Source organism: Geotrypetes seraphini, chromosome 18 (assembly GCF_902459505.1).
Source record: "Geotrypetes seraphini chromosome 18, aGeoSer1.1, whole genome shotgun sequence".
Lineage (NCBI taxonomy): Eukaryota > Metazoa > Chordata > Amphibia > Gymnophiona > Dermophiidae > Geotrypetes > Geotrypetes seraphini.
In genome coordinates, this window is record NC_047101.1 from 5,611,057 (window position 1) to 5,636,312 (window position 25,256).

General features: G+C 46.4%; 1 protein-coding gene across 5 annotated transcripts in view; it reads left to right on the forward strand.

The window, feature by feature from the left end:
* The window catches only part of DPYSL3 (dihydropyrimidinase like 3), a 76,352-nt gene extending 56,079 nt beyond the window's left edge, over window positions 1-20,273 (forward strand). For all 5 annotated transcript variants that reach the window (XM_033927034.1, XM_033927038.1, XM_033927036.1 and 2 more), the window contains exons 5-14: window positions 1,305-1,366; window positions 2,162-2,242; window positions 5,406-5,474; window positions 13,514-13,634; window positions 15,049-15,205; window positions 16,923-17,064; window positions 18,282-18,452; window positions 19,078-19,257; window positions 19,619-19,781; window positions 20,064-20,273. In XM_033927034.1, coding sequence (XP_033782925.1) covers window positions 1,305-1,366; window positions 2,162-2,242; window positions 5,406-5,474; window positions 13,514-13,634; window positions 15,049-15,205; window positions 16,923-17,064; window positions 18,282-18,452; window positions 19,078-19,257; window positions 19,619-19,781; window positions 20,064-20,155 — 1,238 coding nt within the window. In that variant the 3' untranslated portion in view covers window positions 20,156-20,273. The remainder of the gene's footprint in view (window positions 1-1,304; window positions 1,367-2,161; window positions 2,243-5,405; window positions 5,475-13,513; window positions 13,635-15,048; window positions 15,206-16,922; window positions 17,065-18,281; window positions 18,453-19,077; window positions 19,258-19,618; window positions 19,782-20,063) is intronic.
* The last annotated feature ends 4,983 nt before the right edge of the window (window positions 20,274-25,256 follow it).

The window sequence follows — 25,256 nt, forward strand, 5'->3', positions numbered from 1 at the left end:
CTCTCTATCATGTGACTTTTGCAGTGGGGTTAAAGGACCCAGGAGTGTTGTGCGTCAGCGCAGAAGCATCCCTGGGGAAGGAAAACCAAGACCGATAATCTGCGTCTTAAGCTATGACTTGGGCAGTGACCCTTGGCGTCTCTAGGCTTGATTGGCACTGCTTAATTGAGATCATTTTTGGAGGGTGAGAGGTCAGGGTGGGGCTGGCTAGAGAGGTATGGAATGGAGACTCAAAGGGATGGATTAGAGACGACTGAAGGTCTCTTATGAGACTCCCACTCTCCGTCTCTTAAGAATCGGTTTCCTATCAGCAAGCCTTGTGCAGAGTAACCAGCTGTATGGGGAACATAGTCTGAGGCAGAGGTGAAGTAAGGGGGCGAGGGGGACAATCCACCCTGGGCTCCATCACCCCTCCTCCTCTCCCCCCCCATTCTTCCCCCTACCACTCGCACGTGTCCCTTGCTTCCCCCATACCTTTTTTTACTTCTCCGGCACAAGCAACGTTGCTATCGGCATCGGCGCTCTCTCTGACACCACTTCTGGGCAAACCAAAAAAACTCTGTGGAATGGTCCCTGGGGGTCCTATAAAGTTGAGTATGTGGGAAAAAATTGTGTGGTGATCCGGAAGTGAGACCTTTATAGGACCCCCAGGGACCCCTGAAGAAGACTTTTTGTCGAAACGCGGACCATGTTTCCCTAGCGGACTAGGTCCTTTAAGGCTCTTATGTGGATGATTTCAGTATATCTTTGGAACTTTGACACTTTCAAATAAAGTCCATTTGGGAACATCGTCACTCCACAGAGTTTTTTTGGTTTTCTCTGGATTTTCTTCTTTGTGGATATTCTGGGGTCAATTCCTTTTGTTTTTTGCTTATCACTTTTGGGCCCCTCGCATTGGAGAAGTTAAAAAGGTATGGTGAACGAGAATGGGGGCAAGGAAGAAGGCATGGGAGGGGGTGCCACTCCCCCCCCCCAGGCGCCTCTCACCCTCACTCCGCCACTGGTCTGAGGTGACGTAGTGAATACCTCACTAACTTTCTCCTGTTGTACATCCTCAATTAGTAGCACTGGGTTTCTGGGTTGTTGGCATTGGCTATAACTCTCTCCCACCGCTGAGGGGTGGGGGGGTTAACGATAAGCTGGGAGCAAGGAGGATCAGGCCATTGCTTTGCTTTGCTTTCTCGGCCGTGATCCTTGCCAAGTTGCCTCATTCCAGTGGGCTGCAGTAATGATCACAGCATGTCCAGGAAGGAAAAAGAAAAAAAGTCCTCTCTGACTTTGAATCTCTCTTCTCCCACCCACAGGAATTAACTCCTTCATGGTTTATATGGCTTACAAGGATTTGTATCAGATGTCGAATACTGAGGTAAAGGTTGAAGAGCTGCATTTTTATTATCCCTCTTGCAAGTTATTTCTCTCAGGAAATCGTTAAGGGTATCTGAATCCACGGGGATAGGGGTTTTCAGGATAGTGCAATGAAATACGTCGCTGCCCCTGTCCTATTCCTGTAAGCTCTGCCTTAACCGCACAAGCCTCGAACACTTAGGATTTGAAAGTGCTTGTACAGGTGAGGACGGAGCTTAGGCATTGGTGGAATGAGGCATTATGACATCACAATCCGAGCTCTAGAATGTTGCTTCTTAGGATTTTAAAAGTGTTTGAGGCTTGTGCAGATGAGGACGGAGCTTGCAGGAATGGGGACAGGATGGGAAAATGAGTTCCCACGGGGACGGGGAAAAATTTGTCCCCGTGTCATTCTCTAGTGCAAACTCAGTGTTACCTGCATAGTTATGTCTGAAGTAGCTTTGTGCATCAGCCCCCTAAGCGCAGGTGATTTCTAAAGCATGTCCTGGCTCCTGTTTGGCTGGGAGAGATCTGCAAATGTCCTTGAGCGCAGGTATCCCGAGATGTGCCATGGACTGGTGTTACTGCAGAGTCACCCTAGTTCTCGGTACGCTCTTTCTCCAGCAGGGACACAGCCAGACCAGCCCTGGGCTCACCCTTCAAGCATCGAGCATGGTTAGGTTTGCACTGACTAAGTCCTTTATGATAAGGGATCGAAATGTTAAAAACTGGGCTGGATCTAATGGAAAGGAGTGAGATGCATCGGCTTTGACTTTAGTCGGTTAACGCTTCTGCCTCTGTTCCTTTCCTCCTCCAGCTGTACGAGATCTTCAGCTGCCTTGGAAGTCTGGGTGCCATTGCTCAAGTCCACGCAGAGAACGGAGATATCATCGCTCAGGTGACTGCTCTTAACCCCCTCATCCTTTGACTGGAATCTATTTGTAAAGAACACTTTTCTGGAAGTGGCGCCTCCTTGGGGTGCACCAGATGCTGCGCAGACAGAGCCTGTTCTCTCTAACGGTGTCACATAATCGCGATTTTTTCGTCGGGTGACTTTGCCCCCAAACATTACATCATGATTAAAGTTCCTTTCCTTTTGCTGTGATGTAAAAAAAGTTAAACTTTTACCAGTAATCACTCGGCTTCCATGATTTCTCCTACAAAATCGAAGTTTCAAAACTTTCACCCTGAAAATCGCTGCTTCCCAGCATCCATTCCAGTATTGCACTTTAAGTACAGTATTGAACATTTCTTTTTTTTCCTTGTTGGGAAAGCAGTACTGTACTGTGTTGAACTTTTTTGTTTACCCTGAGATTATTACAGTACTTGTATTCAATAAATATTGTTAATATATAAAGTATTGTATCATTATTCCACCAATATTGTGAATATTTACTGTAGCACTGTAGTTGTAATCCTTTCCATAAACCGCAAATATGAATTGTATTTGTTAATCGCGGTTTTAGTAACAAAACCGCTATCTTTTACAAAAAAACGTGATTAACAAATACAATTCATATTCGCGGTTTTTCCATATTAGCAGCTATAGCTGGAACGTATCCGCCGCAAATGACGGAGGGAGAAGTGTACTGCTTGTACATCTGGCACATTCGGACTCGAACGGGCTCACAATCTACTCATTTTGCAATTTCTAGCACATTATCTTTAGATAACTGGAAACGTCAACCGCACTTCAAAAGCTGCCTTTCTCGTAATAATCAGTGAACTCTTCTGCAGCTCTAAACTCACTGTCTGAAAAAACTTGCTGAAGCCACATTCGGTCGTTACAGCTGGGATTGCAGACGTGTGCAGAGCCTCTTAGCAACTCTGATGCAACAGACTGGTTTCCCTTTGTTATCCGTCTGCTGCTTGACTCTTGGGGACTGGGGCCTTGCTCATCCCTGTCTGTCTAGTGTGTGGGGGTTGGGTGGGGGGGGAGTCACAATGGCTGTTGCACTGACTTTGCATCATTATTTAGAATTGACAGTGACTTTCTTGCCAAGCTGTTTTACTTTCTGAAGACTAGGGCTGGGGAATAGGGCTGCCCGATTTGCAGATTCAAATCGATTTCACTTTTAATAAAAATCGGACTCGCCGATTCATTGAGTTCTGACTCCAGGCGTACCTCCGGGCCTCTTAAGTAGCGGTGGCGGTGACCGGCTTGGCGGAGGCAGCGCAGTGAACAGGCTTCTTGCAGCCTGCCCGCCAGAGCTTCTCTCTACTCTAGAGTATATATATATTAAGTCGGTCCCCATACGATTTATGACAAAGGCCGCTAACCAACTTTGTTTTAGCCCTCTGGCTCTGTTTTCCTGTATAAACTGAGCCAAGGCATTGAGGTTCTGGGTATAATACTGGCACTGACTGCTATTGGCTTAATGTCAAGCTTATAGCCACTAAAATATCAATGGTGAATGACCTGGAGGTCTGGGAATAAGGACCCAACACGTTGGCTGGTGGCCACCCATTGGTGATGTCCTAGATTCTTATTTATTTATTGGGATTTATAACTGCCTTGAAGAAAAGATTTGTACTTTTTGCTTGGATGCTCTCCGTCAGCACTTTGATCCTGCCTTGGATCTTAGTTGTGCCCAAAGAGCAATTAGAAGAACACAGAGAGCCTGGGAATGGCTTGAGTTTTAGGAACCAATGCTGTTATTCAGCTGCTGTTGACTTGGTACAGATGAAGCAACATTTTGACATTTAGCAACTGTGGTAGACTTGGGATAGCAAAATGGAGAGGTACTAGGAAATGACTAGCAGAACGGGGGTAAGAGGCAGACCGCCAAGTCTCGTGCAAGGGCACCGGGTCCATTCCCGGATCATTCTGGCGGGATTGTTGAGCTTCTGGTGAAGCTACTAATTCCGTTCCACCCCCATTAGACTTTCCTTTGCTGTGACGGTTTAATGGGGTGCTAAAAGTGGCCATTTGATGCCAGGGCAGTGTGGGTGTCAGGGTGCCCCTACAAATTTGCACCTGTCCCCAAGTGTACATGCCTGTGTGGACTCTGTGTCCATGCAATGTACATATACACTGTGCAAAATAGGCAACGCTGCCCAGACCAGACCTCATGAAAGTAGGCACAGTTGTGCCATGTGCCAAGTGGCGTAGGGGCAGTCCACACCAGGCGCCATATTGGGGGGGGCACCGGCACCTCTCCTCCTCCCCGCCCCCTTGCCATGCACGAGCCCCTTCCCTTCCCCCATGCCTTGAGTCGTTCACCACCGCGAGCAGCAACTTCATTGCGTTCCTCATGACCACATCGTCTCTCCTGCTGACGTTACTTCCAGGTGCTGCGTACAGGAAGTTACATCGGAGGGGGCACCGCCAGGGTCACGAGGAGCACGTTGAAGTTGTTACGGGGAAGGGGATCGTGAAAGGAGCGAGGGAAGGGAGCACCTCGCACCCTCGCGACACCACTGCATATGCCTTGCTTTTTACATGCGTATGCTCACGCCCAAGTTTCTTAGAGCCATTCTCCACACATAAAATTGGCACCACCCACAGAAATCTCCCTCCTTGGCCCCGGGTGGGGGCGTAGTGAGGGAGGCTGACGCCTGGCATCGCTGGGCCCCCCCTGCATGTGCCTCTTGACGTGTTCGCTGGCATGAAAAGCATCTTCAAGCCACTGCTTGCGCTGGCTTTGGCTCCCTTCTGATGCCATGTCCTGGACCCCCCACAGTCAGGAAGTGATGTCATAAAGGAGCCGACACTGGCATGAGCAACAAGTAGAAGATGCAGCTCAAGTTGGTGAATGTTTAAAGAGGAATGCAGGGGGACGGAGAGGCACCAGTGCCCCCCCGCGAAGACGGTGCTCAGAACAGTCCGCCTACCCCCCTTACCACGCCACAGTCTCTGGGACAGGGAATAGAACAAGCATTACCAGGTCTCTGGGGTCCTCTCCCCTGATTTCCATCTGCACAGGTTGGCATCGGCGTCCTGAGACAGGCTCCTCCTGCTCCCCACGGATGCTTCCTTTGGTTATCTAATGCTGTGATGATGAAATGTTATCCCTGGTGTCTTGTGTCCATTTTCACGCTTGGCTACATTTCTTTTCTAGGAACAAGCTCGAATGCTGGAAATGGGCATCACTGGGCCTGAGGGCCACGTCCTGAGTAGGCCTGAGGAGGTAAGATCATGCCATTGCTGCATGGCCCAGGGCACTGTCGGGAAGCTTAGCCAATCTTTTGCGTTCAAACTGGTAGAAACTTGGAACAGACTCCCTGACTCTGTTTGATTGATGGGTCGGCTGCAACAATTTCGTAAAGTCCTAAAAACTCTGCTGTTTACACCATATCTTAATGGCTTACCTACTGAACCGACCAGTTGATAGTACTTTAACCTTCTCCTTTCATGTTGGCATCTTGTTATGTATTCTGGTCTTAAATTAATTTGTGAACCGAATCGAGCTCTGTTAGGAGATGACCTGGTGTATAAATTGAAGACTAGACTAGACTAGACACTGTATCTGCCTGACGAAACCTAATGAAATGAGGCCTCATAAACCGTTTCCTGTCTAAATGTAATGTTGGAGACTCTTAACAAGGTTGCCCTGATGGAAGATTATATAATAATTACATTATAACCTGCTCATAGGATAAGATCTCATTGTTCTCTAAAATCTTGTTACCAATATATCCTTAGGAGCCAAGGTTTCAAAATGATTGTGGTGCTAAACCCAGTGGAAATTACCCTTCCCTGATCACAGGGAAGGAGTTTGTTCAATATTTGGGGGAGGGGGGGTGCTCAAGCACCCACAGAGATGGCTCCTCTGAGCGTATCAACTTTTAAGTGTTTACTAGGTGAAGAGGTTGAGTCATCACACTTGGCCGTGTTTCAATTGAGGCTCAGTATTAACGCATGCACTAATTTTAGCGTATTGAGCCATAGCGTAGGATGCGACGGGCAGAGAGACGTTCCTGGGCAGGGGCCAGGCAGCAAGGGGATGGGCAGTGCAGTCCCTGTCTGTCCCGGTGGGCTCATAATCTATCTAACGTACCTGGGACAATGGAGGAACGAGTGACTTGCCCAGGGTCACAAGGAGCAGTGCGGGATTTGAACCCACAACCTCAGGGTGCTGAAGCTGTTGCTCTGACCACTACACCACTCCTTCCTCCTGCCTACCGCTTATATATTGTTTAAGCAGTGTACATAATTAAAAAGGCTAAAATATAAAATTAATCGAGATATTGCAATGACCAGGACATACCAAGATGTTCGAGGATAGGCGGGGGGAGAAATACAGTATTCGATAGGAAAGAAAGACAATTAAAGAAAAGATAAAAGGAGGGGGGGGGGAGTTAGTCCCCCAGAGTTACATGAATGCCTTTAAAAGAAGTGACTAATGTGAACCAGAAGTATTTGTATGTCAAAGTTGCTTAGGCCAAGCATAAGGTCTCACAAGGACAGTAAAAACACTTTTTTTCCATTTTACTGATCAAGAACCATTTTTAAGGTTTTCGAGAGACAATGTAGATGCTGCCTGAAGAGTTATAAAACGTGGACTATCCCAAATTGTACTTGTACCTTGATTTTCAACTATATCATTCATTCTTTATGCACATCAGAGACTTTGGATAACGCTGCGTTTCCCTCCCCACCCCCTAATCTCCTGCTAACAGGGAAATACGGTAGTTTATTCATATCTTCCTGTTACAATAGCCCTGTCGATTTCTGCTTTGCTTTACAAATTTATCTTGTCTGGGTTATGAGCTAGCTCTTTGTGTTGCCACAGCCTCCCAGAAGGATCGGGTTAGTTTCTTTGTAACCGAGAAACGGCGGTTCAGTGCTGCGGGGTTTAGCATGGGCTGAGGAAAATGTCCTTGCTCAGCAGAACCTCTGATTTCAGGAAACTCCTCCACCTCCGGCTCTGGCCTTTTCACATTTAGCCGAGGTTACAATTTCCTCTCTTTGCAGGCTTTGCATCCTGCAGCCAAAAGGGTTAATGACAGCATCTGTAGAGAGGAGGAAAGGCTCTGCCCTGATCTGCCTTTATTTACCCCCAAACACAGGGCACAGAACAGGAGAAAATGCGCCCTTCAAGTCTTTGGCACTCGCTTGCTTGTTGGTCTTCTGTGATTACCAGGTAGTGAGAGGGGCAGGAAGAGAGGGCCAGCATGGAGTATAACAGACCTCCGTTCACGGCCACTAAGATTATATTTTCAAATTTCCCTATATACAGTTATCCCAGTTTTGGTAGGTAAGCTCCAGAGCATGCTCCCCTCCCCCCCCCCCCACACACACCTTCAGAGCTCTCCAGGTGTGGTGAAGAATTAGCCTGCAGTTGGAGCAGTGGTTTGGGAGGTCAGGGTTCAAATCCTGCTGCTCCCAGCACTTCACCTTCCATTCACTCGGTTGGAATTTTCGATAGGATGTAGAAGTCTGTGGTTGGACGTTTTGGGCAGGAGAAAAAATGTCCATTTTCAAAGCTGCCAGACGTCTGTCTTTTATTTTTGAAAATGACCTAGGTATAAGTTTTGGTCCTTAGGACGACTACCTTTTTTGGCCATTTTCAAAAATAAGTGTCCACATGAAAAATGCACAAAAGCAAAATTTTTAGACGTACCCAACTATCTTGTTTGATCGCGGCAGAGAAATCCCCCATCAGCTGAGCCGGTTTCGGGGATTCCTGCCAGCTCAGCTGAAGGATTCACCCTGCCAGGATCATGTGGAGCCCTACACCCCTCCCCCAACATGAGGCATCACCCCTTCCTCTCTACACCTCTGATGCATTGGGAGGGGGAAGGCCCATCATTCGCAGCACGCAGCACTGTAGGTAGGAGGGAGTGGGCTTCCCTCCTGCCAATTTTGCATCAGAAGGGGAGTCAGGTGATGGGGGGCAAGCCTTCAGTATGCTGCCCCCCCAATCGCTGGGTGGTGGGAGGGGGTTATTACCACTAGGGAAGTAAGGGGGGGTCATGCCTTAAACCAGGGGTGTCAAAGTCTCTCCTCGAGGGCCGCAATCCAGTTGGGTTTTCAGGATTTCCCCAATGAATATGCATGAGATCTATTAGCATACAATGAAAGCAGTGCATGCAAATAGATCTCTTGCATATTCATTGGGGGAATCCTGGAGGAGAGACTTAAACCCTCCAGTTGTCATCTTGTCAGTTTGGTCACCTTTGGGGCACTTAGAGACCTGTTTTACATTCGTCCACATCTCGTCGTGTGAGTTCCACCTAGGATGTCCAGGAAAAGCTTTGATTATTGCTTCAGGACGTCCAGGTGGAAACCCGCCCGATGCCCGCCCATAACACGCCTTCCAACACGCCCCTTTGATCTCTGGATGCACAACAGCTTAGAAGTGCGGCTGAACGTCCAGAAAGTTTGTTTTGGTTATCGGCCCTTGGATGTCCCTGCTATTAGGACGTCCAAGTGCCGACAGGCAGGTTTTTGGACATTTTAAAGTTTTGATTATGCCCCCTTGGAGTCTCGTTTACTAACTTATGCTAACTGGTTATTGTTAATGTGTGTTCATTTGAGTTTACAGCGGAAAATAACAGGGCTTGTGCACTTTAACATAAGTTAATCTGGGTAATGTACACTAGTGAATGAGATTCTTAGACCTGTAAGTTTCCAAGTTTATTCTATATTTCATATGTCGACCATCAGTGAGTATCTGGTCAGTTTACAATACTAAAATTAAGGTACAAGTTTAAAAAAAAAAGGGGGGGACATTTCATAAATTATAACAAAAGTGACTGACGAGACAAAAACAGATTTGGTGCGAGAGGTACTGGGGTTGGAGCAATGAGAAATACATCGAAATAAAATGAAGAGGAAGGTAAGAGAGGGAGGGGGGGGGAACCACAGGATCTATCAAGTATACTAGAATATGTAACTTGCCACCAGCGCAGATTTGGAAAAGGCAGGTCATTGAATCAGAACTCCAAGTCCCCCTTATAATCCAGCGTGAAGTGGAGTTTTGGGGCCGAGCCAGGGCAACCCCCCTCAGGGTCCTCGACATTCCAGCATGAATCTGGGTCACACTATTTATTCCGATCTTGTGACTCCGCTAACAGAGCAGTAAGTGTGTTTTCTGCTCCAGGACCATTTATTAGATCAGAGCAATGCCACAGAAGCGTGACGCACCAGAAGAGACATCTCAAGTTGTAGGTGTCATCTCTACTTTCTTGCTTGCACGAGACCAGGCCTGGCACCAAATGTTAAGAACATAGGAATTGCCATACTGGGACAGACCGAAAATCCATCAGAGAGTGCTTGGGCAGAATTTACGCCACTGAGCCTTTGGAGCTCGGGTGCCATCTCCATGGGATGCTATGAGCCATGTTAACATTACCATATGGCTCCAGAAAAAAAAGAGGATGGCCGTACTTGAGGGAGTCCAGAGAAGAGCAACTAAACTGATAAGGGGTATGGAAAACCTCTCATATACTGACAGACTGAAAAAGCTGGGGCTGTTCTCCCTGGAAAAGCGGAGACTTAGAGGAGACATGATAGAAACCTTCAAGATCCTGAAGGGTTTAGAAAAGGTAGACAGGGACAGATTTTTCAGATTATGGGGAACCACAAGTACAAGGGGGCACTCGGAGAAATTAAAAGGGGACAGGTTTAGAACAAATGCCAGAAAGTTCTTTTTCACCCAGAGGGTGGTGGATACATGGAACGCGCTTCCGGAGGCTGTGATAGGCCGGAGCACGTTACAAGGCTTCAAAGAAGGTTTGGATAGATTCCTAGAGGAGAAAGGAATTGAGGGGTACAGATAGTAGTAGAGGTAGGTTATAGGGATAGTCTGGGACCACTGCTCAGGCAATGGGCCTGATGGGCCGCCGCGGGAGCGGACCGCTGGGCGAGATGGACCTCTGGTCTGCCTCAGCGGAGGCAACTTCTTATGTTCTTATGAGACATCCGGATTTTGCTTCCACTGAAAGCAATGGAATCAAGGAAGTAAAACCCAGATGTCTCAGTCTATGTAAACATGATGGTAGATAAAGGCCAAATGGCCCAACCAGTCTTAAGTCTTCAGTAACCATTATCTCTTCCTCTCTCTAAGAGATCCCACGTGCCTGTCCCAGGTTTCCAGTGGCAGTAAAACCTAGATGTCTCAATCTATCCTTGCTTTCAATGGAAGTACTGTAAAACCTGAATGTCTCGATCTGTTCTCCTTTATCTGGATCTATATTGAATAGCAATAGGAAGATATACAGTGGTATTCTGTGACTTAATATCAATTAATTATTATTTGCCTTCACAGTTATTGGATTTTTTCTATTTATGTTAACTTCTTATCATAGAAAAATTTCTAAAATAGTTATGGTGATGTGCTCAGACCTGTAACCCAATAAATAGTGAAGCCACCATCATGAGTTTAACAAGGGGACCATCATTGCAACCACCTGTCCCCGTCCCTCCCTAAACAATCTTGATCTTAATACTGTTCAGATACTTCTTTTGTACTTATCTGAATGGAGAGGGGTCTGCTGTTCTTCTTAATCTTTGTTAAATCTCACTGGCGACTGTGGTTTACCCAGTGTAGTGAAATTAAAATTTAAAATTCAAAATTCAATGCCGTTTGTGTTTATCCTCATTTACTCCCGTCCCCCCAGTAAATGAGTAAATGAGGATAAACACAAACGGCATTGAATTTTGAATTTTAAATTTTAATTTCACTACACTGGGTAAACCACAGTCGCCAGTGAGATTTAACAAAGATTAAGAAGAACAGCAGACCCCTCTCCATTCAGATAAGTACAAAAGAAGTATCTGAACAGTATTAAGATCAAGATTGTTTAGGGAGGGACGGGGACAGGTGGTTGCAATGATGGTCCCCTTGTTAAACTCATGATGGTGGCTTCACTATTTATTGGGTTACAGGTCTGAGCACATCACCATAACTATTTTAGAAATTTTTCTATGATAAGAAGTTAACATAAATAGAAAAAATCCAATAACTGTGAAGGCAAATAATAATTAATTGACTCCTTTATCTGGAGCCATATGGTAACCCTCTGTAACCCTCCACCCTCAACCCAGTAACTAGACCGCCTGGCACCCAAATCACCAGCTTCACTGTCTACCTGGGGCAGACCAGTGATCGTGATCCGGCTTTCAAATGTCTTAAATGTGAACTCCACAACCTATGCTCCTGACACATGTTATGTGTTTGTTTTGTAATTCATTGCTATCTTGGTTCTTGTTGCCATAGACAACCTTCCAAAATGCCAATACAAGATGACGTCAAGTGTACATATTAAACCATTTATCTGCTACAAAAAGAGTCTAATATTTGGAAAAGCACAAAGGAAGCTTTTCCAGGCAAGCTTAAATAGTAATCGCCTCTTTGTAAAGGAAGTTGTGTTGGCAACGTCTGCATGTTATTTGGCCTGTAGAACTCATGGGACACTCGGTTTGAGGCCCAGCTTGTTAAGTAATTGCTTCTCAGCATTCTGCTATGTATATAGTAAGAATCTGAACATTGTGCTTGCAACGCTTTGGTTGGGAGGGTTTGCCAGGCTCTCGAAGCCTTTAAGGGGGATTTTGGTCTCATGAGGTGATGTCATGCTCCATAAAGAAGGCTGATGTCACTCAAATGTCGACAGCTCTCGTAAATGAGGGCAGATCTGATGTTCCAGCCTCTCTGATAAGTCGAGAGCTGTGGGAGCAGGAACCACAGTACAGAGGGAGTCTGGATGCTGGATGAAGGTGGGGGAAAGACAGTTGTCATGACCTGCTAAAACTTGGGGTTCTTTCTGAACTCTCTTGTGCTGTGAGAAAAGAGCCCTAACATCTTCCTTCCTGTGACTGTTAATGGGTGGTCTCGCTCGATGAGAGCGTCTTTGTCCTCTCCTACAATGGATCTGTTGTGCTGTCAAACTTTTAACTCTTGTTTAATGTAGTTTACAAGTTAAGAGACGTAATTAACTATTTAGAGGCCCAGTGTTTGGATAAATGCCCTATCTGTGAATTTTCACTGGCCCTATCCTCATAGCTGTGTTGGAAATTCAAGCAGGCCAGATTGCACTCCTTTGATAGTTATCGATTATTCAAATAGAGTGATTTGTCAGTCTCTGGGGACCTCCTACCAGCGGTTAAGGAGTCCACCTTATCTGGATGTCCACAAGTGTCCCTTTCAAGGAAACTTTTGAACACTTGTGGACATCATCAAGATAAGTTTCCGCTTGCATTTATTTCTTGAATCACGATGGAAACTTTCTCTTATGAGGATTTACGGGTATAAGTGATGTTGTATATTAACACTTTTTGATTTCTCTATATTACTTTTGCACTTTTGAACATGAAAAGTTAAATAAATCTAGGATGCAGAATATTGGGATATATCCAGGTGGACTCCTTAATTGCTGGTAGGAGGTCCCCAGAGACTGATAAATCACCCTACTTGAATAAGGTAGGGAGAACGAGAGGGCACTCTCTAAAGTTAAAAGGGGATAGATTTCGTACAAACGTAAGGAAGTTCTTCTTCACCCAGAGAGTGGTAGAAAGCTGGAACGCTCTTCCAGAGTCTGTCATAGGGGAAAACACCCTTCAGGGATTCAAGACTAAGTTAGACAAGTTCCTGCTGAACCAGAACGTACACAGGTAGGGCTGGTCTCAGTTAGCGCACTGGTCTTTGTCCCAGGGGCTGCTACGGGAGCGGACTGGTGGGCACGATGGACCACTGGTCTGACCCAGCAGCGGCAATTCTTATGTTCTTATTGAAGGAGTACAATACAGGGCTCTTTGTGCAACTATGAGAAACACGAGTAGGTCTTTTGTGATTACTTAACCTTTTTGACTCCTACGAATCTTTTTGAGGCTATATATCTATTGTTGGAAATCCAAGCAGACCATCTAGCACCATCCAGTTAGTGGCCGAGTGGAGCGAGAGTAGAGCATGGGTCTTCCATCTAACTCTGCCAATAGCCAGTGGTAGCAACTGTCTGGCAAAAAAGCTGTCCTGAATCGAACATCATAGCCACATATACATTGAATCAGCACAGCCAGCATGTGGAAAAAAAAAATGCTGACTTTTGGCATTTAGATATTGACCCCTTTATTATAATAAACCTCCATGTGCCCAACTTCTCAATTATCTGTGGTAAGTATGGTCGCTGTGCTGGAGATGGCCCCTCGCCCCACCCCTGCAGGGTTATAGTGCAGCCAGGATGTGCCGGCACGCGGTCTGAAGCAGGTGTTGCACTTCTGTTTCAGCTGGAGGCAGAGGCTGTGTTCCGAGCCATTACCATCGCCAGCCAAACTAACTGCCCCCTCTACGTGAGCAAGGTCATGAGTAAGAGCGCTGTGGATCTGATCTCGCAAGCCAGGAAGAAAGGTGAGAGCTGGAGACCTTCTACCACCTCCTAAACTCTTTGTCACCTTCCATCAGCTCGGTAGACAATCATCCCTGGTTTTGCTTTGGCACTGGGCGCTGCTGAAACTCTTTTCGGAATGCTCTGGTAGTATTCAGAGAGTGGCAAGGTGGTGTGTGGACGGAGCGTGGGTGGAATGGCATATTGGGGAGGATAATTAACTGGGTGGAGGGGGGGGGGACAGATAAAAGCTGCCCTCACTGCCTCCGTCGGTGGTTTGAATGTCACTTGTTATCTGTATAGCAGTGGTGCAGCCCGTCGTGTGTGGAATATCCAAACACGACGATCTGAGTTATGTAAATAACACAGTGTTTAAATATTGCTCTGAATGTAACTTGCCTCGTTTAGGGAGGAAGAGGGGAACCAGAGGGTGTGTCCGTACTAGTAACAGTGAACACACAACAGAGCAAAACCAGATGAACTAATCCAGAGGTGACTGGTAAAGTAATCGGGAACAGGGAGGATTTTATTTAGTAATAACAGTATAACTCGGGCACTGAGAGGTGTGGGCCTGCTTAGCAATCAGACGAGCAGGACCACCTTACCCAGAATTTTCAGGGGAACACAAAACTTGCTCCAGGCTCGGCCCGAGTGCTTTAGCAGAAACCAGCTAGCAGGAGACGCCATAGACCCAGGCCTGCCAGTTCCATCTAGCCTCGTCCCACAACACCACCCCAAAACCTGTTCTCGTGCTCGGAGCCACGTCGGGAGGGCATCTGCGCAGGTGTGATGCGATGACATCACATGCATTGCATCCACGTATGCGCAGACGCCCTTCCCGATGCAGTCCCAAGGTGGAAGCTTTTCAAAACCCGGACAAAGTGCCGGGTTTTGAAAAGACGCCCAGACAGTCCTCTAAAAAGAGGGACATGTCTGGGTAAATCCAGACATCTGGTAACCCTACCTCTGACCGTCCCCAGACTTAGGTCTCTGATGCTGTGTTGTGTGGCTCCTGCCTAAAAAGAGGAATCTTCCTTTGCCCAGCACAGCGAGAAGCAAAACAAGAGAAAGGCAAAGCCAATGTCGCAATAGCAAATTGAAAGTTCCAATGGGAAGTCCCAACTAGGAGCCTTGTTTCGGCAGAACACTGCCTTCCTCAGGGGACGTACCAAACTGATAACAGGATATTACAGTGGTATCTCTATTTCGGGTAGTCTTGAAAAGGACCTTTAGGAATGTACTGAAAGAAGTACCGACAGCCAGACTTCTAAAGAAACTTGTCAGGGAACTCTTAGTGAGAACCGAAAGTGTGTAGAAACTTTCAATAAAATCCCTTGTGTTGTATTGTGACACCGGCTTTGCCTTTTTTTTTTTTTGGCTTCCTGCCTTTATGCACCTGAGGCAGCCACTGAAAGGTCTCACACTTGTCTATCCCAGGAAACGTTGTCTTTGGGGAACCAATAACAGCCAGTCTGGGCACGGATGGAACACATTATTGGAGCAAGAACTGGGCCAAGGCTGCTGCGTTTGTGACATCACCGCCTCTGAGCCCTGACCCCACCACACCCGACTACATCAATTCACTGCTGGCCAGGTGAGGTAAAACGGGAGCCTTGGTGCCTGTAGTCCCTCTGGGCTAATGCTGCTTTGTTAGAACTCTCGAGACGGCGTAGTGCAGACATGACCAGTACTGGGTTGCCACCTGGTGGCATTATTCAATACTGCAGATCACTGACTAAGTCGCACTTTATTCCTTTATTAAATCATGGGCAGAATTGTTAGTATATAAAAGAATATAATATGTGGGTTTTCTTCCTTCCTTTTTTTTTTTTTTTTACCTAGTAAAAGGCACTGAAGGCTTCAATAAATTTTGTCTGCATATGTTTTGGTTCTAAAATTTTTATCCCAAAATTGAGCAGGTAGAGTTCTCAACCCAGTCTGTGGAAGACCTGCAGCCAGTCAAGTTTTCAGAATCCCCATTATGAATTTGAATGAGAGAGATTTGCATACAATGGAGGAAGTGCATGGAAATTTATCTCATGCAAATTCTTTATGGATATCTCGAAAACCAGGGTGTATTCTGAGGATTGGGTTCAGAGGCTCTGGAATGGAGGGTTGGAAGTTCTTAATTTTCCTAAATCTTCTTTATAAAATGTAGGTCTTTGTTGTTGTTGATTTTATTATTTTTTTTTTTTGGGGGGGGGGGGGGTTCTGTCCAAAGTGGAATAAAAGGTCCACTTCTGGATACCGGGAGTCTTCCAACATTTACTGTAAAGCAGGGGTGTCAAAGTCCCTCCTAGAGGGTCACAATCCAGTCGGGTTTTTAGGATTTCCCCAATGAATATGCATGAGATCAATTAGCATACAATGAAAGCAGTGCATGCAAATAGATCTCATGCATATTCATTGGGGAAATCCTGAAAACCCGACTGTATGGCAGTACTCAAGGAGAGACTTTGACACCCCTGCTGTAAACTGATGTGGTGCTGTCATCCCAGCATAGGGGTTCTCAACTCAGGCCTCCGGACCAGTAGCGTAGCGAGAGTGAGAGGCGCCCACCCTCTTCTTTGCCCCATTATAAACCATGTATCAGTAATTATTATTCATTATTATTATTAGGATTTTATATACCGCCTATCAAGGTTATCTAAGCGGTTTTTACAATCAGGTACTCAAGCATTTTCCCCCTCTGTCCCGGTGGGCTCACAATCTATCTAACGTACCTGGGGCTATGGAGGATTAAGTGACTTGCCCAGGGTCACAAGGAGCAGTGCGGGGTTTGAACCCACAACCCCAGGGTGCTGAGGCTGTAGATCCAACCACTGCGCCACGCACTCCTCACAATCCAGTTTCAAAACAAAAAAATGCATGTGCAGTGCCCATTAATTAATCATTTAGAAAATGCTTGATTGACCATAATTGACGTAACTTTAGAAAGCATTTTTTTTTTTTTTTTAAAGGATTGATATTTCTTCTGAAAAAGACAATTTGTAGTCAAAAAAAGAACCCATTATAGGAATAGTTTTACTAAAAAAAAAAAAAAAAAATGGGTGAGTGAGAAAGATGAACATCCTGACCTCAGTTTCACGCATTTTGCCTATATCCTGGAAGCCGAACTGGCTGGGTGTATCTTGAGAATCCCTGGACTAAGGACTTGAACTTTGACACGAGCTGTTCCTCTGCCTCTCTCTAACTGACTGACTTATTTCCAGAACTGCTAAGAAACATCAGGAACTGGGAAGGGGGTTTGTCAGTGGCAGAGTTTTTGGGCCGTTTTGTGTCAATGGATCTTATTTCCTCTTTTGCCACAGTGGTGACCTTCAGGTGTCGGGCAGCGCCCACTGTACGTTCAGCACTGCGCAGAAAGCCATCGGCAAAGACAACTTTACCCTGATCCCCGAAGGAACCAATGGGATTGAGGAGCGTATGTCCATCATCTGGGACAAGGCGGTGGTAAGACTTTTTGATTTCACTTTCCTGGGGGTTCCCATTCCATTTTCCATGATCCATTTGCTCAGTCGCTGGCCCCTCGCCATGGAATGTTCTCCCACTGGATCTCGGCCTGGAAAACTCTCTTGAAAAATTCAAAACCAAACTTACGACTTTTCTTTTTAAAGATGCACTTCCTATCAAACAGAACCCACATAGCTCTTTGACGGATTTCACCAAAACGCATCTTTTGAAGCAAGCCTTACCATTATGCATCTTCCTCCCCTCCACTTTCCACCCTTTTTTTAAAACTTTTGAATTTCAATGTATTTATTAACTTACCCATCACCTCCTCCCGTCTTGTTTCTAATATGTCAGTCCGTCATGCTCCCTCCTTCATTATTTTATCTTGCCATTAATATTATTTTAACTTTATGATTTGTTTATATTTTTAATTTTAAACTTTTTTTAGATTGATTCCATTGTAAACCTTTTAGATACCAGTTTGATTAACGGTATATCAAAGAATAAAGAAACTTGGAAACTTTTTTAAAAATAATTTAAATTCCACATATCCTACAATTCTATGTGGATTACAAATTATTCAGGCACTCAAGCATTTTTCCTAACTGTCCTGGCGGGCTTCCACTCTAACTAATGTACCTGGGGCAAAAGGGATTAAGTGACTTGCCCAGGGTCACATGGATTCAAACCCACAACCTCAGGGTGCTGAGCCTGTAGCTTGTAATCTCATTGCTGTGCCTTGGTCCTTGCTCCCAAAATACTACAGCCAATCTAGGCTCGCGTCTTTTGAAACCCTGCAGACTGGCTTCAAGCCATCAGCTGATCTGATATTAATTTGCCTTAAAAAGGAGTGCGGTTGTAAAGGGTGTTTGATTCCTTGTGAAGGCGGACCTGCCGAAACACGGCCAGGTTGAGTCTTATGAGATTGAGTCTGACATTCACATACAAACTGTGCATCTTCCTATGGTGAATTAAATTTTATAAGAATCCCTTGGATTTACGTGTCCCACTTTGGACTTTTTTTTGCTGTATGCTATATGGGACATATATTTCTGTTTTGTTTTTCAGGTCACAGTGTTTTGTGCATTTACAATTTATTTTAATGTATTCGAACAGCTTTTCTTTTGTCTTCTCTGAGTGACCGGCTCTTTTTCGAAGGCAGCAATGTATAAATGCAAGAAATGATTTGAGAATCTGAATTTCTGGTGTACACACAGGCAACCGGTAAAATGGATGAAAACCAATTCGTAGCTGTGACCAGCACCAACGCAGCCAAGATTTTCAACTTGTACCCTCGGAAGGGGAGGATCGCAGTGGGCTCGGACAGCGACCTGGTCATCTGGGACCCTGATGCCTTCAAGATCGTTTCCGCCAAAAGTCACCATTCCGTAAGAGCTTATTTTATTTGGATTGTGCTTATTCAGAGTCGTAAGGCAATATAAGGCTTTTCCCCTTGTGCCAATAAGGGGGGAAAAAAACTCAGAACCTGTGACCCTAAATCTCTTTCCTGTCTGTTTATCATCAATTTCTGCATGTTTCGCCTGCCTGCCTCTCTTCTTGCCTGTCCGCCTCATGCTCTGTGTCTCCCTGTCTGTCCACCTCACTCTCTGCTTGTCTTGCTCGCATCCCTGCCCCCTTCCCTTCCTGTCGGTCCTCCACACTCCCTGCCTGTCTCGCTCACTTCCCTGCCCCCTTCCCTTCCTGTCGGTCCTCCACACTCCCTGCCTGTCTCGCTCACTTCCCTGCCCCCTTCCCTTCCTCTCGGTCCTCCTCACTCCCTGCCTGTCTCGCTTGCTTCCCTGCCCCCTTCCCTTCTTCTCAGTCCTTCTCACTCCCTGCCTGTTTCGCTCGCTTCCCTGCCCCCTTCCCTTCTTCTCAGTCCTTCTCACTCCCTGCCTGTTTCGCTCGCTTCCCTGCCCCCTTCCTTTTTGGTCAGGCCTCACTCTCTGTCTGCCTTCCTGGCTGTTTGTGCTGTACTCTCTTGCACACACTCATGGGTCACTTCTGTTACAGGTGGCAGAATACAACATCTTTGAAGGAATGGAGCTGCGGGGGGCGCCACTGGTTGTCATTTGCCAGGGAAAGATAATCCTGGAGGATGGAAACTTTCACGCCATTCAAGGCATGGGGCGGTTCATCCCCTGCAGTCCCTTCCCAGACTATGTTTACAAGCGCATCAAAGCACGCAAACAGGTACGGTCTGGAGGAGCTGTGCGCTAAGGGAAGCATGCTTGAGGCAGGCTGGATTCTTTGTAGACAGAGACCTCCTCTCATCTTCTGGATGAGCTCCAGCCGTGGTCTGGAGGGCCTGGAGCATGCGCCGATGTGTGTGACATCATCCATGCATGCTCAGAGGCCCTCCAGACAAGGCCGGAGCTCGTCGGGGCTTTTCAAAACCCGGACAAATGCTGGGGTGTCTTTTCATAGGGAGTTCAAAGCTCTCACCAGTTGTTTTTTGGTACAGGTTGTCTACCTCCATTTGGAGCACAGATTCATGGGCATGTCAAAGGGGGAAAGATCTACCTGAATCGTGAGCTGTGTCTCTCTGTTACAGATTGCCGAACTGCGTCCTGTACCCCGAGGAATGTACGATGGGCCCGTCTTTGATCTGGCAGCCACTCCAAAGGGAGGAACTCCAGCAGGCTCCACCAAGGGCTCCCCAACCAGACAGGCCCCACCAGTCAGAAACCTCCATCAGTCTGGATTTAGTCTCTCTGGTAACTGGGAGAAAGTTTTTGTATAGTACAGGGGGCGGGGAGGGTCAGGCTGCACACATTCCACCTTACAGGCGCATGTATCCAGGTGCATGTAAGCACTTGCGTCGCATTAGGACCATGTGATCCGTAGACACAGGGCCCTGCTTGACTGACACTAACATACCCAGAGTTCTAAACTAGACAGCCTGATAATCAAACCTTGGTCTTTGTTCATCTTTTTATGCCAAATCGAGTAGAATTCAGTAATGTCGCCCTGAACCTGTTCTCCCGTGTTTCCTGCAGGTGTGCAGTCAGAAGATGGTGCAGCGCGTTCAGCAAGCCGGAGGATCATGGCTCCCCCCGGTGGGCGTTCTAATATAACCTCCCTGAGCTAGATCTTAAAGGCAAAGGGCCGGCAGAAGCGCAAGGCCCAACATGGTACATTTTGATATTTAAGAATGGAAAAAAAAAAAGCCACAAAAATTAAAACCAAGTTTACTCTAAAGAAATCAACACGCCTCAAGCCTTATGCCTCATCAATAATATTTACTGTCTAGCTTTAAGAAAAAGGTTTGCTTTTTTTGTAAGTTCTAGCCTTAATTTTGTACAGTCCGTAGGCAGGTTGGCGAGTTACCAGCGTGTAACACATACACACACACACAGGGGTGAAGAGCAACAAGAGGGGGAGTTATACTGGACTTAAGTTTCTGAAGAAGTATGTGAGGAACGCAGTTTATGCTTTCGGACCAGACACGCCTTGTCGCCAGCCTTTGGGGAACTTCTCTAGATCCAGCCTGCAGGACGCAATGGTGGCAGGTAGGGTTGGGGAAGGATAAAGTGTGGCTTGTTTAGATGCTCCCTTTCCTAACAGATTTTGTGGCATAGCAGAGATATTTAGCGAAGTGGCAGCCTTGTTCAGAAGTGGCCCCGTACGTACGCTTAGCAATACTCTTCAATCCTACCCAATGTCTAGCCTATGAGAATTAAGTGGTCCTGGGGTTATCCTTTCTCTCTGCATCAGGCTCACAAGTTGTCTAAACATCTCGCTCAGAACCTGTGTAATCTCCTGTCTGTCTCTTCTGCCTCTCTTCTAACCAGTCATGGTGTGTCACTGGATGTATCGGTGCCACTCTAGCAGTCAGCTACAGAGCTGCCACGTTACTCAGTTCCAGGAGGGAGATTTTGGGCCTGTCCTCTCCTAATGCATTATAGGACATGCGACACGGAGGTTGGTGGTATAATTGGGGACAATAACTCCCAAGCTGCTTTGCAATATAAGTTGAAAACCAGGACTGGCCAAAAAGTCTCCTTCATGCAACTGGGTAACTTAACAGCATTGCAACTAAAAGGAACCCGGGGGGGGGGGGGGGGTCAAGTTCCATGCGATAAGGGCCAGCCCTGCCTTTCTGAAAGCAAACTGCCTATATACCTCATGGAGTTTGTGGGGAAAAAAAAAAAGGTGGTTTAAAAGTTTAGCAGAGGCAATTAGAGTGGTAAATGCCTGCCTAGATCATGAGTTTTCAAACCTATCCCCCCACCCAGACAGTCAGGTTTTCAAGATATCCCTAATGAATATGCATGAGAGAGATTTGCAAATAATAGAAGTGGGAGGAGCTCAAGGCATCTCAAACCTGTCTTGGACACCATACAGTTAATTAGCTTTCAGGATATCTAATGAATATGCATAAGAAAACTCTGCCTTCATTGACGAGCCTGAATCTCATACATATTCAGTGCAGATATCCTTAGGGTTACCAGGCGTCCGGGAAAATCTGGATATGTCCTCTTTTTAGAAGGCAGACGGACTTTCCAAAACCTGACAGTTTGTCCGGGTTTTGGAAAGCCCCGACGAGCTCCGGCCACGTCTAGAGGGCCTGCGAGCATGTGCAAATGACATCACACCCATCCGCGCATGCTCGAGGCCCTACAGGTGCGACCCAGAGATCGGAGAGGAAGAGACATGGGTTGGTGTGGGCGGGGCTGGAGCCGTGCATCCTGGTTTGTGCGTTACTAAATAATGGTAACCCCTTGATATTCAGGCCAAATCTGGGAATTTCTGACACAGCCTGTCTAAAGGTGCTGAAAGATCTTTTTATTCTTCAAAAGAAAGAAGGCTGGATTTGGGCCTTGCCATAGAGGAAGAGGGAGAGATTTCAATGCTGAAATCAGGACCTTGAAGTGTGGGAAAGTCCAGAGTTTCAGGTGCCCAATCACCTCCGCCTTTTATATATTTGGCACACAGCGGTTGGTAGCTGGAGCTCGCTTTTCCAATGGTGCTATTTCAAAGGGCCTCTCATGCGAGCTTTCACTTACCCAGCCATAGGTTAGCCAGGCCTCCACTGCTTCCTAACCACTCAGGCCTGAAGGTGTCCCGGGAGCAGACAAGTGGACCTTGCAGGAGGCTTAAAGGGACTCAACACCCTGAAAAACCAAAGTATGCACCCCAGGTGACCAGATAACTCCATTTCCTAAGCAACAGGCTAGATGTTCAGTTAGGATCCATTTGTAGAAAAAGCCACCATCGTTATGGTGGGAAGGAACGAGCAGCACTGGCTCCACTCCCCGCGCTGTGGGATCAGAGGGACCCAGCTAAAATATTCTGCAGTGTCGATGCTGTCGGTGTGGAATCCTGTAGGAAATTCCTTGATCCCTCCCTGGGCTAACTTTCCTTGCTAGAACTTCTTAGTGGCAGCTTTCTGGCCATGTGTTTTTCCATTCCCTCAGTGGTTTTGAAGAAGAAAAAAAACCCCAAACATCAACAATGCAGTCTGGGTCTGGTAGTCCTCATCTTAATGAGGTAAAGGACTACATCGGGTTACCACATGTCCAGATTACCCTGGATACGTCCGGAGGTCTGAACGGCTTTTCAAAACCCATCACTTTGTCCGGGGTTTGAAAAGAAATCACGTCGGGAGGGGGACATGTGCTCATGCAATGCGGTGATGTCACGCGCAGGCAGAGAGGGGTGGAGCTGAGGGCAGAGCAGGGGGCATAACATGGTCGGGATGGGTGGGCCTGGGGGCAGGTCTAGGGGGGGGTCCAGATTTTGCTGACATAAAATCGGGTAACCCTAGGATTACATGACCCAGAATGTCTTAGCCTGGGAGTGGGCGTTAGAAAAACAGGCCCAAGAGCGGGATCCTCCGTGCTTCAAAATGCCTCTGGGCGCATAACGGTTCCTAGGATAAGGCCATGAGCCAGGCCTCCCTGTGGGATCGAGCCAGGGGTGCTCCATTAATGCTTCTAGTTCAGTGGTGCCTCTGAGAAGTACCTCGCCCTCGAAGAGAGAATTCTGCTTTCACACCTATTAGAAACGGTGGAAATCCCTGTCCCCCCGTACTCTCTGAAACCCTCCTCCTCGCCACTAAAAGCGTGACTGAACAAGACCAAACGTTTAACACAGCGGCCCGCAAACTTCCTTGAGCTGCGGCACACTAAAAGTAGTGGCCACCACTCGAGGCGCCCAGAAGTGCGCGGGCATCGCCGTGATGATGTCACGCAGATGGGTGATGTCATCACATCGACATCCACGCAAAGGCCCTTCAGACGGGCCCTGAGACACCAGTGGAGGGGGGGGTGCACTGGCTGATTGCCTACGGGACGTGCCTCTCGCTGCAAGGCAGGCAGCCGGCGCCTCTCCTCCCCAAAGTATGCCACGGTTCACCTGAAATCGCAGGAGGTTCACAGTTTGCGATACACCCATTGCATTTATTCTGGTCTATGGCCGCTCGGTGTTCAGTAAACTCCAATCTCAAGGCCACTTTGGCTCTCTGGCAGAGGGCTGCTATATACCTTGTCATTACCTCTTGCACCTCTGGATCCTACCTCTCCTCCAGTTCTCATTAAGCTTTCTACAAATTCACCCTCTGTTTTGGTTTTTTTTTGAGGGGGGAGGTCCCTGCTGCATATTACCTGATTTTCTTCCCCCCCCTCCCCATTCGCATGTGTCGCTGTGCAGCTTTGGTAAAGGGATTGTTGCATGTGTTTGGATATTAAGGAGGGCATCTGTCGACTTCTTGTCCCCTTGTTTTTTTCTAGCAGCCGTTCATGTTTGGTGATTTACCTGTTCAAAGTGGTTTATTTAAAATAAGCCCATGTTGGTTCTGTATGTCAGATGTGTTTACAAAAAAAGTTGGGTGAAGGCACGGAGCATGGATTTGTGGTTATTAAAATAATATGAAACTTCAACTGTGTTTCTTTGCTAAATATTGCCAGCTCTAGTCATACTTTTAAAGAAAAGCTGATATGCACGGATATCACACACCAAGCAAAAGCTGGGCCAAAGCACAGTGGCATACCTAATATATTTGACACCTGGGGCTGATCATTTCCCCCCCCCCCTCCCACATATTAAAAAAAAATATTTTTAGTAATCCACGAATCACACAACAAGGGTGCACCTAGGAAAAGACAGCATCTTAAACACTGCAGTGAGCACTAGAACATCAATACACCCACTTTAAAACTAAACAAGCCAGAGTAGTACAAGATCGATCCTGCACTGTGAATGCTAGTAGAGAACCATGTCTTTCATACACACAGAAACACCCTCACCCACTCTGGAATAAGTAATCACAAACTAAACATAGAAATAGGTAGGCAGAAGTTAAACTGAACCGCCAAGAAGCCAGACTCTGCAAACAATGCAAACACCACAGAAACAGTGACGCATGCCCTCTAACACTGTGCAAAATATAAAGATAGCAGATGTAAATTTGGAAAAAATGACAAATAACAATCACTACTTTAACAAATTACCAAATGAAAATATAACAAAAATTGGAAAATAAGAAAATACTATTTTATTGGACTAACACATTTTTCAATTAGCTTTCAGAGACCAAAATATACTTCTGTTACAGTACCCTGTTCTGACCCAAGGAAGGGGATTTTGGTCTTTGAAAATTAGTAAAAATGTATTAAAATTAATCCAATAAGAAGATTACTTTATTTCCATTTTCTATTTATAAATGTTTCTCAATACACTACTACTACTTTATTCTAAAGCAACAACAAAAAATCTTTTTTTTCTACCTTTTTGTCATATCTGGTTTCTGCTTTCCTGATCTTCTCTTCACTCTCTTCTTTCCATCCAGCGTCTGCTCTCTTTCTCTGCCTCTTCCAACCACCGTCTGTCCTCTCCTTTTTCTATCCAACCTGTGCCCCTTCTTTATATATGATTTTTTTCAGCTTCACTCTCTCCATTTTTCTCCTTACTATCTCCACCTTAACCCCCATGCTCTGGCATCTCTCTCTTTTCTTTTTCCTTCCTTCTATCCCATCTCACGACTTTGTATCTCTGTCTCCTTCCCTTCCCTCCCCCACATGCCCTGGCATCTTTTCCTCCCCCTCCATCGTGTGACATCTCTATCCCCTTCCCTCCCCCCCCTCCATGATCTGATATCTCTGTTTCCTTCCATTCCCTCTCCGCCATACCCTGGTATCTCTCCTCACACCACCCTTTTATTTTTCCTCCCCCCCCTAAATCAGGTGCAG